This window comes from Cupressus sempervirens, chromosome 10, assembly GCF_028749045.1.
Source record: "Cupressus sempervirens isolate cs-2001-9-10 chromosome 10, ASM2874904v1, whole genome shotgun sequence".
Taxonomy (NCBI): Eukaryota; Viridiplantae; Streptophyta; class Pinopsida; order Cupressales; family Cupressaceae; genus Cupressus; species Cupressus sempervirens.
In genome coordinates, this window is record NC_143127.1 from 780,562,311 (window position 1) to 780,576,745 (window position 14,435).

The following is a 14,435-nucleotide window of genomic DNA, read 5'->3' on the forward strand; positions in this document are numbered from 1 at the left end:
AGGATCAGGTGCTGGATTGCTTTTCATCACACCACAGAAATACTCATTGCCCAAAGCATACAAGATTCTGTTTCCTTGTACAAATAACATTGTTGAATATGAAGCTTTGATCAATGGTATGAAAATTGCAGCTGAATGGAGAGTAGATCAATTGGATATCTTCGGTGACTCCCAGCTTGTCATCAACCAAGTAAATGATGTGTATCAAACAAAGGATGAAAAACTAATTCCTTATAAGCACATGGTTGATGACTTGACGAAATATTTTGCACACATCACCTTCCAACAGGTTCCACGTGCAGATAATAAAGCGGCTGATGCCATGGCCACTCTGGCTTCCCTTCTACAAATGCCAAAAAATGATCTCTGACACGAGTTCTTGGTGGAAGCGTTACACTACCCAGCCTATGACACACCTGATTCCAAGATGATCTATTTTATTATAGGACAAGAATCATCCCGCTACCATTACATCTATTCCTACCTTCATAATCAAACCATTTCGGAAGGTCTGACCCAGAATGAGAAACGTTACCTAATCCATAACGCTTCACATTATGTCATTAGTGCTGATGATCTATATAGGAGAGGTCTCGACGGAACACTTCTTAGGTGTTTAGAACCCGACGAGTCCAAGCGTGCACTAATTGATGTTCACGAAGGCATTTGTGGATCTCATTCCAATGGCCTAACACTAGCTCACAAACTCCTTCGTGCTGGTTACTACTGGCCTAAAATGGAGCAAGAAGCTATTAATATATGCTAGGTCCTACAAACAGTGACAAGTACACGGGAATCTCATTCACACTCCAACTAGAGAGTTGATTCCCTCTACTTCAACATGGCCATTTCAACAATGGGCCTTTGACTTGGTAGGACATATTCACCCAACCTCTTCTAATGGACATAAGTTCATTATCACCGCTACAGATTATTTCACAAAATGGCTAGAGGCAATCCCTATCACAATTGCTGATGGAAAAACTATAGTGCTTTTTATCACAAACTACATCATCTGTAGATATGGTATACCATCCTCAATCATTACTGATAATGGAGGAAAATTCAAAAATAAAGACCTTAAGGAACTGTGCAAGAAATTTAAAATTACACAACATTGGTCTTCCATTTATTACCCCCAGGGTAATGGGCAAGCTGAGGCATCAAATAAGGAAATTCTCAAAATTCTTCATCGCATAGTCAATAAGTCAGGGCGAGATTGGCATCTCCAGGTCAATCCATCCCTGTGGGCATATAGAACAAGCATTAGAACTCCAACGGGCACGACTCCTTTTGCGTTGGTATATGGGGCAGATGTTGTGCTCCCGATAGAGATTGAGATTCCTACCTTGAGAATCTCTATGAAAGGCCTTATCACAGATGATGACTGTAGGATAGCCCGGCTTCAAGAACTTGTGTTGCTGGATGAACGACGACAAGTGGCCTGTGATCATCTACGAGCATATCAACAAAGAATGGCGCGAAGCTACAATAGGAGGATTAGGCCACGTGACTTCCAGCTGGGTGATCTCGTCCTAAGAGAGAATCCTAAGAATCAACAACAACAAATGCAAAAGGGAAAGTTTGAACCAAACTAGCTAGGTCCTTACATCATTACTGTAGTATATGGATCTGGCGCCTATCAACTTTCTACAACTGAAGGAGAAGTGCTTAAAGAGCCTATGAACACTCTCCACCTGAAGCAGTTTTTCAGTTGATTCAATCTCAGCAAGCTCTTTGTACATATCTAAATGTCCTGAAAAAAAATCCTAAAAATCAGAAAAAGTCCTAAAAAAAAAAAAAAAAAAAAATCCAAGAAGATGAGAACCTGGTAAACAAGCGCCTCTTGTTAGTCACTTTCATGCTTTTGCTTTCCTACTTGTCCTGCTCATGTATCCATGGACTGAGTTTTGTCATAGGTCGAGGGCATTCCCCTCTAGTGTCACTCTTTTCGAGATTTTCCTCATAGAATCTCCTTTGTGACAGTCACCAGTTGTTCTGACTATGTCTGCCTACTATCACCAGTGTCACTCTTTTCAAGATTTTCCTCATAGAATATCCTTCATGACAGTCACCAGTTGTTCTGATTGCGTCTGCCTACTGTCACCAGTGTCACTCTTTTCGAGATTTTCCTCATAGAATCTCCTTCGTGACAGTCACCAGTTGTTTTGACTACATCTGCCTACTGTCACCATTGTAACTTTTTTTCGAGATTTTCCTCATAGAATCTCCTTCGTGATAGTCACCAGTTGTTCTGACTGCGTTTGCCTACTGTTGTCACCCTACTAAAGAGATTTCTTTCTTACATATTCTGGACATTGACACTTGACATCATCCCGAAAACATTAATCTCAATGATATACTTGTTTGGATCTTCTGAGCATTTTCTCTTATTGCTTTGTTTTGCTTTATCATATCTCCTCGAGCAACATCGATGATGTCATCTCCGACTAGAGAAGTAATGACTAGGGGCATGATCTTTTCATATGTTTTCTGTTTGCGGTTTAGTTCCAATACGTTGATACATTCCTATAAGAGGGGTGTCCACTATAAGAGCCTCCATTTCGTATTGGATGGCCGTGTGTACCTCGACTCCTTTTATACAGATATGTCAACGATATTGGTTCTTCTCCTTGTTTGTTGGAGTGAACTCTTCATGCTATAGTACATACTGATACTCATCCTATTAAGTGAATGTATGGGTCACTGCGAGTATATTTAGCACACTTTTGTCTCAGGTTACGAACGCAAGGGTCGTTGCGGACAACATGAATATTGAATACTTTGCATAAGAGGAATCTCCCGTGTGTTTGGTGTGCCTGTCATACAAGCAACATTAAGGTCATCCTAGCATTCATGCTTTGATGCTTATGTTAACTTGTTACATTAAAAGGGACAAATGTTCTGGTCATTCTGGCTTCTTGTGCCTCGAATACTTACATTTAATCCCGACATTCCAATAACGTATGTTACATTCATATTTTCATGATTGCAATGTCAGTGGAAGTTGTTTAACATACGAGCTTTGTTTTCTATCCAATGATGATAAATCATCGAGGCTTGGTGACCAAACCTAAGGCTGCATTTAACATATTCTTGCATACTTCATTGGCATTAGCACGCAATTCGACGGTAATCCTATTCATACTGCACATGCATCAGATTCCTCCACGGCTGCACAAGCATTTGGTTCATTGATTCTCGTTCCTCCATGGAATACTTGTGACGGTCAAATAAAAAATGCACAAAACTATGTCAGATGTCAGTTCATACATATACGTTCTATCTAAACATACATCTCATGAACATCAGAGTAAAAGAAAATAGACAATGACATGTACACAGGAATACTCGGCTCAAAATCTCGTATATGTATATATCAAAGAATGGGTCAGTACAAATAAAATGGGCGCTACTCGAGTGCAATCGATCAAAAATGATACATCTGGTGCTGGCACACCAATCGATACATAACCAGAGATCAAAATAAAAGTCAGGCATAGAGCATCTAACTCTATCCCGAACCCTCACCTCCGGGAGGAGCAGGAGGAACATGGGCAACAGGTGGTGGTGGCATATCCAGCTTGAAGGAGGTCGTGCACCTCCGGACTCTCATGTGTATTGAGAGAATTGTTGCACCTACAATGTCTCATCAGGTACTGCACTAGTGTATGCAGCATAATAATATGCAGCTCGAGCAGACTAGAAGTGGATCTCATCCTGTGCCAACTCTAGCCTCCGCTCTGCAGCCTCCACGCGCTCTCTCTGGCGATCTGTCTCTCTCTGTCTCTCTACCAACTGCGCATCCCTGACTGCCACTGCAATCTGCAACTCTCCCAACTGTCGGGAGGCTGCACAAACTCGCTCTCGGTACCGCCGTACCGCATCTTGTACTCCACCTACTAGCTGATCTGACATATCCTCATCGACCATCTCTGGTGCATGCTGAGGTGGAGGTGCCTGCTGCGGTGGAGGTGCCTGCCACTGTGGGACCTCCTGCTGAAGAACTTGCTCCTCTATCCTCTGCCTCCTCCGCCGACTGTGTCCTGCTCCACTACCCCCAGCCCCTGGGTCTGATCCCATCTGCCATGGGGGAATAGGCATCTGCTATACCCGGTGCTGGACCTGTGGTGGCACCTGTGGCTGTGCCTGCTGCTGTTGTGATACCTGTCCCTACCCCTGTACCTGCCCTACCATCCCTAATGGATCTGTGAAGCGTGGGAATGGATGGCTCATCAAAAATGCCTGATATGCAGGCGTTATCCCAGCATCTACTACCTCTAGCAGGTAGTCCCACTGAACTGCAACCAAGCTATGAATATCTATCATGGATCATCCTGGATCCATCCGTGGAGGCCATCCCCGCTCTATATCCATTTGTACCCTGGCATAGGCACAGTACTCAGCCACAATGTCCTGTGGTCTACCATACTGTTGCCACACTCGAGAGATGACAAATCTCTCTATGACAGATGTCGTCCTGCCTGCCAGCGGTCGAGAACTAAACATCCAAGGCAGCTCTCTTGGGGCATCATCCCAATCCTCTGTCTCTCTCCAGGGTCGCCATATAATAGACACCAGGTCATCGAGATGTGCCCGCCAATGCTCAGTCTTACCCAGGTGGGCCTGGGTAATATGCCCTCGATATCTGCAAATGTAGGGCTCCATGGGCTCCCGAGAATCCTCAAAAATTGGTCTACATATAGGGAGATGCTCCCAGGCCCAGATCTGTAACACATAAACACCTACTGCCATGGTCTTCTTCTCGTGGAAGATGACCTCATGCATCTCATGAAAAAGATGGGCCAACATACGCTGACCCCACCCAAAGATCTCAGGTGCCTCAACCATCCTACGGAGCATGACACCCCATCCACACTCCAACCCATGCTGTCCCCTGTCAGGACATAGGAAGCAACTCAAGAAAATACCCAACACAGATGCTAACCTGTGTGTAGGTCCATAAGTATGCATCAGCTCATCCCAGCTAATGGCCCTGCCCCTCGGTAGCTCTCTCAAAAACAATGGATAGTGCCTCTGTCGCTAATCGAGGCATTGTATCATATACAACCCGAGCACCGTGAAAGGGAATCCTCAAGATCCTCCATATGTCCTCTGGTGTGATGGTCATCGCACCCATCGACAAATGAAATGTGTTCATCTCCAAATAGAAACACTCTACCAATGTAGTCAGTAAACCGTGATTCACCATCACGGCTGGAATCCGGCATAGTGAAGACAAACCCAATCGGGCAATGTGTGCCCGATCTGCGTTATCCAAACTCCGCAATAAGTCTCCATAAGGCGGATAATGAGATCTAAATGATACGTCTCCAAATACCTCCTGCACGCACAACAAAAAAATGATAAACAAACGATCAGTATCAAGTCGAATCGAAGCATCAAAACAAAATACAATGTGATTTCTAAATGCAAAAATTACAAAAATGGCACAAAATTTCGTGCGAGATTGCTGAAATCTCGCGCAAATACATATGGTTTCGTGCGAAGAAACTCTCCTTCACACAAAAATAGATCTCCTCGTGTGAAGATAGATCATCTCGCGCGAGAAAAGAGGTTCTTGTGAGAAACAGGATTTGCCACGCGCAAAGAATCTACATCTTCGCGCGAAGCCAAAATCGCCTCATGCGAAGATATTTCGACCACGTGCGAAGAAACAACACATCCTGTTTCTTCGCGCGAAGAAAGAATATCTTCACGCGAGAAGAGATCGGTCTTGTGGGAAGAAAGAATTGAACATCCTAAAACATGCTAAAAATGTGCATAAATGATCTCGAAAAATGTGTAATCAAAAGTACAAAGATGGGAGATCGATGACTCACCGGTGGACCATAGTCTGTTGGCCGGCTGTGTCATCTAGAGCACTCAAAACGATGATATCTCAAGTTCACTGCCATGTCTATATCAGAGCTCAAAATCACTAAAAGACAAAAGCACAAATGAATTGAAAATGACCCTTCAAGCCATTATATAGGTGTTGACCAAATTTTTCAAAGTGCTCGGATTTGCGCAAAAATCACACCCTTGGCTAATTGGACCATTCTGGATCCATTTTCAGGATCAAATTCAAGATTTGACACACCCAAAAGCCTTAAAAATGCATTTAAAAATTTTAGGGACCAATGTGATTGAACGCTTGTGCAGTCAAATCTTTCTGATACTTTATAATTCTTGGAATCTTTTCAACTTTACATTCTCCATATTTTCAAAATTTATTTTGAAAATAGTCAACTGAAGTCAACTTTACATGATATACTGCTTCAAATCATATTTCTGGTGTGTCATCTTTCGATTTTGCTCCCGAGGGGGCATGATGATTACATCATTAAATACTTATTGCTCAGGGCATTTAGTTCCCATCTTATGTCCTAGTCACTTCGGAATCTCGTCACTTGGGGCATCTCATCACTTGGGGCTTTTTGTTCACTTCTATCTGACATTTCTGCCATCTATCTTATCTTTTCATCAATTGATCAACCTTATAACAACTCTTCTCAGAGTTTGATGGACAGGTATTGGAACAGTCTAAACCTCGACTCCGGAGGATCAAACCTCGTTCTGGGGATGATTCTATGACTCTAATGAGACCTTGTTATTTTTATCAATTTTGGGTATCTAGGTGTTCTATCTGGATCCTTGAAGGTTAAGCTTCGTTCCGGAGATAATCTTTTAAATACTATCAATTTCAGGTATCTAGGTGTTCTATCTGGATCCTTAAAGGTTAAACTTCGTTATGAAGAAACTTTTTAAATGCTTATCAATTTTAGGTATCTAGACATTCTGTCTAGATCCTTAAAGATTATGCTTCGTTCTGAAGATAGTCTTTTAAATGCTATCGATCTTAGGTATCTAAGTGCTCTACTTGAATTCCTTAGGATTAAGCTCTGCTCTAGAGAAGGTCCTTAAAAAGCTTATCAATTGGTCTCCGTGTCATCACCTTTGGAACCAATCTCATGTTCACATCATGCTTTCTGATTATCTTTGAATTGAATGTGTTGCTCGCACATTCATTCAAAGAGGGGCAAAATGTAATACCCCAAAATTGGCTCATTTCCATTATACCAATTCTAGTCTATTTCTGATAATTTCAAAGTCCTATTCTAATAGGCAATTCCCATTCTGCTATTCGCTACTTGACTTAATTGTCAGATGCAGAAAAAACCCTAATCTGCATTCATCATATTTCTTATTTAATTCCTATAGTACGTACTCATATTAGTTGCATTAAACCTACTTGATTAATATTTAATTTAATTATTAAGTATTTATACTTTAATTAAATTAAATTATATCCTAAGGCTAATTTACTATGGAATTAAATTTATTTAATTTAATAAATACGCCTATCTTAATTAATTAAATGTAATTATTTAATTAAATGGGAAAGGTATTTCTAATTAATTAAAAGAAATTATTTAATTAAATAGAGTACTTACTTCTAAATAATTAAACAAAGTTATTTAATTAAATGGGAAGACATTCCTAATTAATTAAATAAAGTTATTTAATTAAACAAAAGTGTCTCTAATTAATTAAAGATTATTTAATTAAATAGAAAAAGTAATTATGAGAGCATATTTCATTTTATTAAATTAAATATCTCAACAAAATCTCTCTTCAGTTTAAAAAAAGGGGAATTTCCAGTTCACTATTGATAAAAAATGAGTTAACACAGTTAACTCCTTTTTCTACTCAAATTAAAACAGTTAACTCCTTATTTATCTCAAATTAAGTCTGTTAACTCCCTTTAACTTGGGAATCTCCCTTTATGACTGAAACTCATCTTCAATCCTGATCGTTGATCTGAATCGATCTCAACCATTGATGGATTCCAGGAAACTCTATTTAAGAGACCCTCATCTCTTCATTTGGGGGAGGATGAATTGTTTTGCTATCGAATTGCTATTGAAATTCATGCTCATATTTACTTACATTTCTTGCACACATTCTCATTTTTAGTTTAATCTCATTTTAGTTTAATCATTCATATGCTTAATCTAGTTTGCTTCATTTGTTCTTAGATTACATTGCATCTTTCATTTTCTTAGATTAATCTGTATACTCATTCTTAGCTTAATTCCATTGTCAAATCCTTTGTTCTTAGAGGGTCTGGTTGCCTACACCTCGATTCTGAGGATATTAACAGGCAAAATCCCTTTAGATAGAAGACAACAGGTCACTTTGTAGGGCAAATTTCGGATGTACAATTCAATGTTCATTCCGCGATGAATCCGCAAATAAGGACCGTGTTGAAGTGTGTGTGTTAGCATAGGCCGCATTTTCACGCATACAGGTCCAGATGTCTTTCAAAACTCCTAATAGGGTTGGCACAACTCCTAACAAGGTTGGAATCTCCAAATAGGGATTCAAAGTCTCCTAACAAGGGTTGATATATATTGAATGTTGTTATAGACTCCTAACAGGTTCCATCCTCTAACAAGGAGTATTTATATTAATACATCATCTTGTGGGTACCATCCTCACTGTGATTTTCCCTCCAACCAAGGGTTTCCCTAGTTAACATATTTGTTGTTATTTATGCATGAGCATTTTGTAATGGTTCTTGATTATATTTCTTACATGGTTAAAGTTTAATAAGGTTGATAATTGTAATCTTAGTTGGATAATTGATTCACCCCCAATCCCCCTCTCATTTATATTGGTGGAATGTATATATTAGCAAGAAGACAAAATAGTGTTCCTATGCGTTTCAAATTCGATTGATAAAGAAGATTTGAAAAAAAGAGAACAAAAGTAGCAACATATTTTGATTTGGTACTCTTGGAACTTAGATGTTTTTCATCTATGGTTCCATCTATGCCAAAGGAAGAGATTGTTAGCATGAATGCTGATGATATTGCTTTGCAGTAGTATCCTAAGCATTAGAGAGTGTTTAAATGATTGGCATGTTGAATTCATGATCGTGTTTGTCATTGATGTCAACATAGTATTATTTCTGTGAGAATTGAATGAGTAGAAAATAGAGAACAAGGTCATACAAATTGTACATTTGTGATCAGGTCAAGTACAGTTAGGGATGTATTCTACATTGTGTCTTAATGAAGTTGACAAGAACACGTATAGAGAGTTGAAGACATGTGAAATTTATTAATTAATTACAGCTGAAACTATAAAGACAAAGTACATGAGAAGCAATTTCTGATGTTTGGATTATATCTCTTCACAAGGATAGAATCTTAATGTGCAAAAGTTGGATAGTGATAGAACACAACCTAATGATGATGGAAGATAGCGTAACATGATGATGTGACTGAGTGTGTGTTGGAATTATTTAGACTAATTGTAAGGGGGGGCTGGAGTGGTGGGGTGAATTAGTTATCCAAAGTCTAGATGTACAAATAAAACTTTTCATAGCTTAGTGAACCCATATCTAAAAAATATATTCATCATGCATGCATCCATTAGATCATGCAGTCACTTAAACTTGTATGTTACTATCAAATTAACTTTTGCAAAAATGTAAACATGAAACACAACAAATTTAATAACACATTTGACACAATGATTTTACATGGAAACCTAATTTAGAAAAATCCACTAGTAATATGCTACTCATTCTCAATCTTCTGAATTGATGCCCTGTGAAAGGCCAACCCTGTTAAAGGTTACAATATGCAATGTTAAATGTGACTTGGTTAGAGGATTTCAATCACCCTATTAGGAGTGAGTCTTGTTAGAGTACTTTATATCATTCACTTGGAATGTTACCCTATTAAAGGATTTACAAATGAATATTAGGTCAACCTTAACCCAAAGGATTTATCCTACAATAGATTAGAAGGTAAGGATTTATCCTACACTAGATTAGAAGGTAACATTAAGGCTTGATCTTATAACAACTTACAAGTCACTTGTAGATTATAATTCTCTATTTCAGTCCTCCATTCTGCTTGGCTTTCACACACTTCAACTTTGATAGCTTGTTCACCCTTTAAGTATTCATACTCTGAAGCCTTCTTACTTTGCTTGCCACTGGTAGTCTCTTTTATTTGGTCTCTAATGAAGAAATACCTTAGACCTCTTATCTAACTTAGGTTCTCCAACATTAATCAACCTTTCTTCTGACCATTCATTTCTATAAATAGAAAATTGAGATGTTTTTTCATTCATCCTATAATGTCCATTTTAGGGTTAGATAGGATTAGGTAGGATTCAATGAATTTACTCATCTTTTCATTTTATTCCCTTCTAGAAACTTCTCCTTCAATCCTTTTTGAATTCACCTCAAAATGATTTACCATGAATTCTGTGCCACCAACTCATCATAGTTATCTTCTACACACTTCACAAAATTTAAGAAAATAAAATAATCAGCTCAGATTCGTCAAATCCATGATTTAACATGAATACTGGCAATTGGCATCAATATGTTGTCACTCAGCTTTCATACTATTCTTCCACTCGTCATTAATTATATCACTCAGAAAACTCTAAACTTTACAGGTGCTCGGCATCAACTAAAATTTAATTAGCTTACACAATATCACTTGGCATACACAAAAATTTTGACTTTGCTTGGCTCGAATTGATTTTCTACTTGGGTTGCACTAACTTGTCTCGACACCTAATATCCACTTGGTCAAGCTTGGCAAACTCAATTCTTCTTACTTGTTCTTCTAAACTTTGTCAGTGTATCCAACCTTTGCAACCTTATGTATATAATAATTGCACTATATCATCAATGTCTTAACTAATATTTGTACTCCCTTTTTACATACCATAACTCAACTTTTTCTTTAGATGCTTTTGTTATCTCATTTGATCAAATCCTCCTCATTAATAAAATAAATGATAGCACTCAAATCATCTAGGCAGTTCTCTTACCAGCAAGTAGTAGGTTTGATATAAGTAAAAAAAAAATGATTGAAACACATTATCATACTTGTATCTATATATTTTCAATAGTGTGTAATTTCAAATGTTCCACATGTGATAAGTTTGAAACACTGTAAGCCGACACCGATAGTGTTGTCTAAATGTAAAATAATTGTTTATCTTAAAGATGTCCTATTATAATTAATTGGGAAAACCTCAAGGCTAACTCAAGGAATTAATTTAAGGACAAGGTATAAAGGAAGCTTCTTCCTTTTTATTAAAAAAGTATTCAACTATGTGATATGTGAAGTATTAGGTAAATGTGAATGAGCGATCCAAGGGATTATTGCATGCAAAGTTGGTGGTTTGGTATTAAGATCTGAAGAGGTTTGGTCTAGTTAGGAGGATAGAGAAGGAGATAAGATTGTTGCATTTATATTATTGTAGAAGGAATAATACAAAGGCCAGTTGGATAATGAGTTTGGTAGTCTTACTCTTGAAGCTATTTGGACAGTGGGTCCTTCTACCTTCTACAAGTCCTAACATGGGTGGCATAGCTCCGCATAGGGTTGAAATCTCCTAACATGAATTCAAAGTCTCCTAACATGGATTGATATGTACTTAATTTATTTTATCAACTCCTAACAAAGTTCATCCTCTTACAAGAAATATTTATATTAGTACATCATTTTGTGGGTACCATCCCCACTGGGGTTTTGCCTCTGATCAAGGGTTTCCTAGGTTAACATATCTAGTGTTGTTATGTTATATGAATATATTCTTATGGCTGTTGGCTATATTGATACAAGGTTAAAGATTAGCAAGGTAAATGCTTTAATAGTTGGATTACTAATTCATCCCACCCCCTTGCTTCCTCACTGTCCCATTCAATTTTCTTGATGGACTTTACTTTCTAAGATATCTTTCAAGGCTGCCATGAAAATTTTGTTGTGGGATAAACTTTTGGTCCATTTTCATCTTCTATTGTAGACTTAAGACTTTTGACTTGGTTGTTTGGCCAAATAAATTTTCTTCATAAGTTAGGCATCTACTCTATTAAGCCTTGGTTGGAAGACTAGAAATGTTACCCATGCACTCATTTTTGTAACTACAAGCCCATATTCAACTAGTAATATTTGGTTCCTCATTTTTCTATGGTCTTCATCTTTAACTATAGATGGCATTTGAAGTATTCATCAACAGCTTGGAGACTCATGTTTCTTACTTTCTCATTTTCCATTTTCCATTGTTAAACCCAACGTGGCTCACTTTCCTGGGTGTATTCTTTCCCACAACTTCCCCCTAGGTTCTAGGCTTTGATAGTTGGGTGTGTTGGATCCTTGGTGGCCTTTTTGTGGCCAACCAAAATCCTTCATCTAAATGTTCTAGTTTTGTAAAAGAGTAGAGAAGTTTTGTCCACGGATTCATATAAATTTCTTTAGGCCTTTTAGGCCAAAACTTTTTTCATAGTATATGATTTTGCAAGGTGATTATCTTGGATCTTCAATTTTGTGCAAATATGACATACTCTTAAGATGGGAATCCTCTTCACTCTTTGGAGGTATAAACAATGTTATTCTTTTCACACACAAGTTTTTGAATATCATTGTTTATGTGTACAATGAAGCATTTTATGTAATGATATGATCTTGGAGATTCATGTGCAAGCTAAAAAAGTTACACTCACGGTAGCCCACTTGAAAGAGTTACTTCAGTATCAGAGAAATGCCCCATGTATAATTGCCAAGTCCCATCAAACAATGTATTCATAAAACAAATTCTTTTTAATATGCATTGGGAGTGATCGCTTGAACAGATGTTGGCTTCACCACATAGCACATTTATTTACAGACAGCAGTGAAATATACTCCCCTTACAAGCATTCGCAGGAAAGATTCAAACCAAACATAGACATCACATCTAACAAATTTACATAAGAATCAAGCGAGCGTTTTATTAGTTATTTCACGCAATGTTTTGAATCATTTCCTTCTAATTTTAAGGGATATACGAACATGAATGAAATTAATGAAGAACCATTAAATAAAACCAATGTGCCAGAGCTACACTAGGAGCTGAAGAAAAGAGAATCCTGCAACGCAAATATCTCTTGAATGTACATAAAAGATATTTTTTTCGAAGAACATGAATACTATGATGAAGAAAACCGAAGGAATGTGGAATGTATACATATTACGAAGAAAACTATTGGAGGGAGATGCTATATGCACCATCTGAACAGAATCCAACACATAGCTCCTAATGTATCAAAATAGTTTATTTGAATGGAAGCAGTAATATAGCATTCACTTTTTCTATAAAACTTAATCTCAACAGAAGTATTATACAAGACTAACCTTACTGAATCAACTGGAAAGGCATCATGGCCTTTCTCACTCCAAACGATCCATTGTTCATTGATAGTTGGCTCTAACCCATCTTCATTAGGAGAATGACTTATGAAAGTTCGACTTTCAAAATTCCATTTATATTCTAATTGAAATTCCAAAGAGAAGTAAAGTGGTGATCTTGTTCTTCTTCTAGAGCAAACGGGTTATGGAAGAGAAGAGAAGATCCGATCTGTACTCCATCTGCAATATTCATTATCAAATTTGGCCAATCCAGCCAAGAATCCATCATATCATTGTTCTTGTTTCCACTTTCCACAATATCAGTGGATTCAGATTGGTTGTGAATAGTAGGCTCTGACTCGAGAAACTCAATGTTGTTATCATCAATGTTGATGATGGAGCTTTGCTGTGATACTTCTTGCTTCTCCTGCCCTTCAGAAGAAGAGTATGCAGCTTGCAGAGCAGAAGCTTGAATATCTGTTGAGGAAGAAGTGGCAGGGCAAGGAAGGGAGTTTATTGATTCGGGAAAATTTAAAACGGCTGACTTGCCTCTTAAAGCAAAAGCAGCTGCATCATGTGCACGAGCTGCCATTTCTGGTGTGGGGAAAGATCCAAGCCATATTCTCTTCTCCTTCCTCGGCTCTCTTATTTCTGATACCCACATTCCCCACTTCCTCTTCCTCACACCTATGTAGGTTGGATGCTTTGTTCCCCTCTTAACAGCATTCACACTATTAGCTTCTTTCGCCATTCAATATGAGGAAAGCTTAACCAACAAGCACAATTTTCAAGTTTTTATATTGAAACTAACCTTGGAACTACAATGTACATGTAAAGCAATGGGAATATCTATTGGGGTTATAGTAGAGGGACTATTAATCTTGGGCTTCCTCTCTGATTACCTCAAAACAAAAAAGCAATATGCATAGTTTATGCTATAAAAAAAACCCTTGATTCTTCTGCTATCTTGATATCTAGGATGGCTAGAGATTCAATTAAAAACATTCTTCTTAACAATCTTAACAATCACATGCCAAGCTGCATATCATCGTTTGAAAGCCAGAATAAACCTACTTATATATAGTGATATGCACTTATATTATAATGGTTCTTTCGCTATTGCTCAGATTAACAACCGAATCTAATATAACAATGAAGGGAAAACTCCGATCTATTCCATCTGATTAGGCATGGTCGGCATTAAAATAATGTACACTGCTGTTCTTC

The 14,435-nt window shown here is 37.9% G+C and overlaps 1 protein-coding gene across 1 annotated transcript; it reads right to left on the reverse strand.

Annotated features, from left to right (window-relative positions):
• Window positions 1–13,350: 13,350 nt before the first annotated feature.
• On the reverse strand, window positions 13,351–13,959 carry LOC149536205 (dehydration-responsive element-binding protein 3-like). Its single transcript, XM_089806247.1, has one exon. The coding sequence runs from the start codon at window positions 13,957–13,959 to the stop codon at window positions 13,351–13,353; it is 609 nt and encodes a 202-aa protein (XP_089662373.1).
• Window positions 13,960–14,435: the final 476 nt, after the last annotated feature.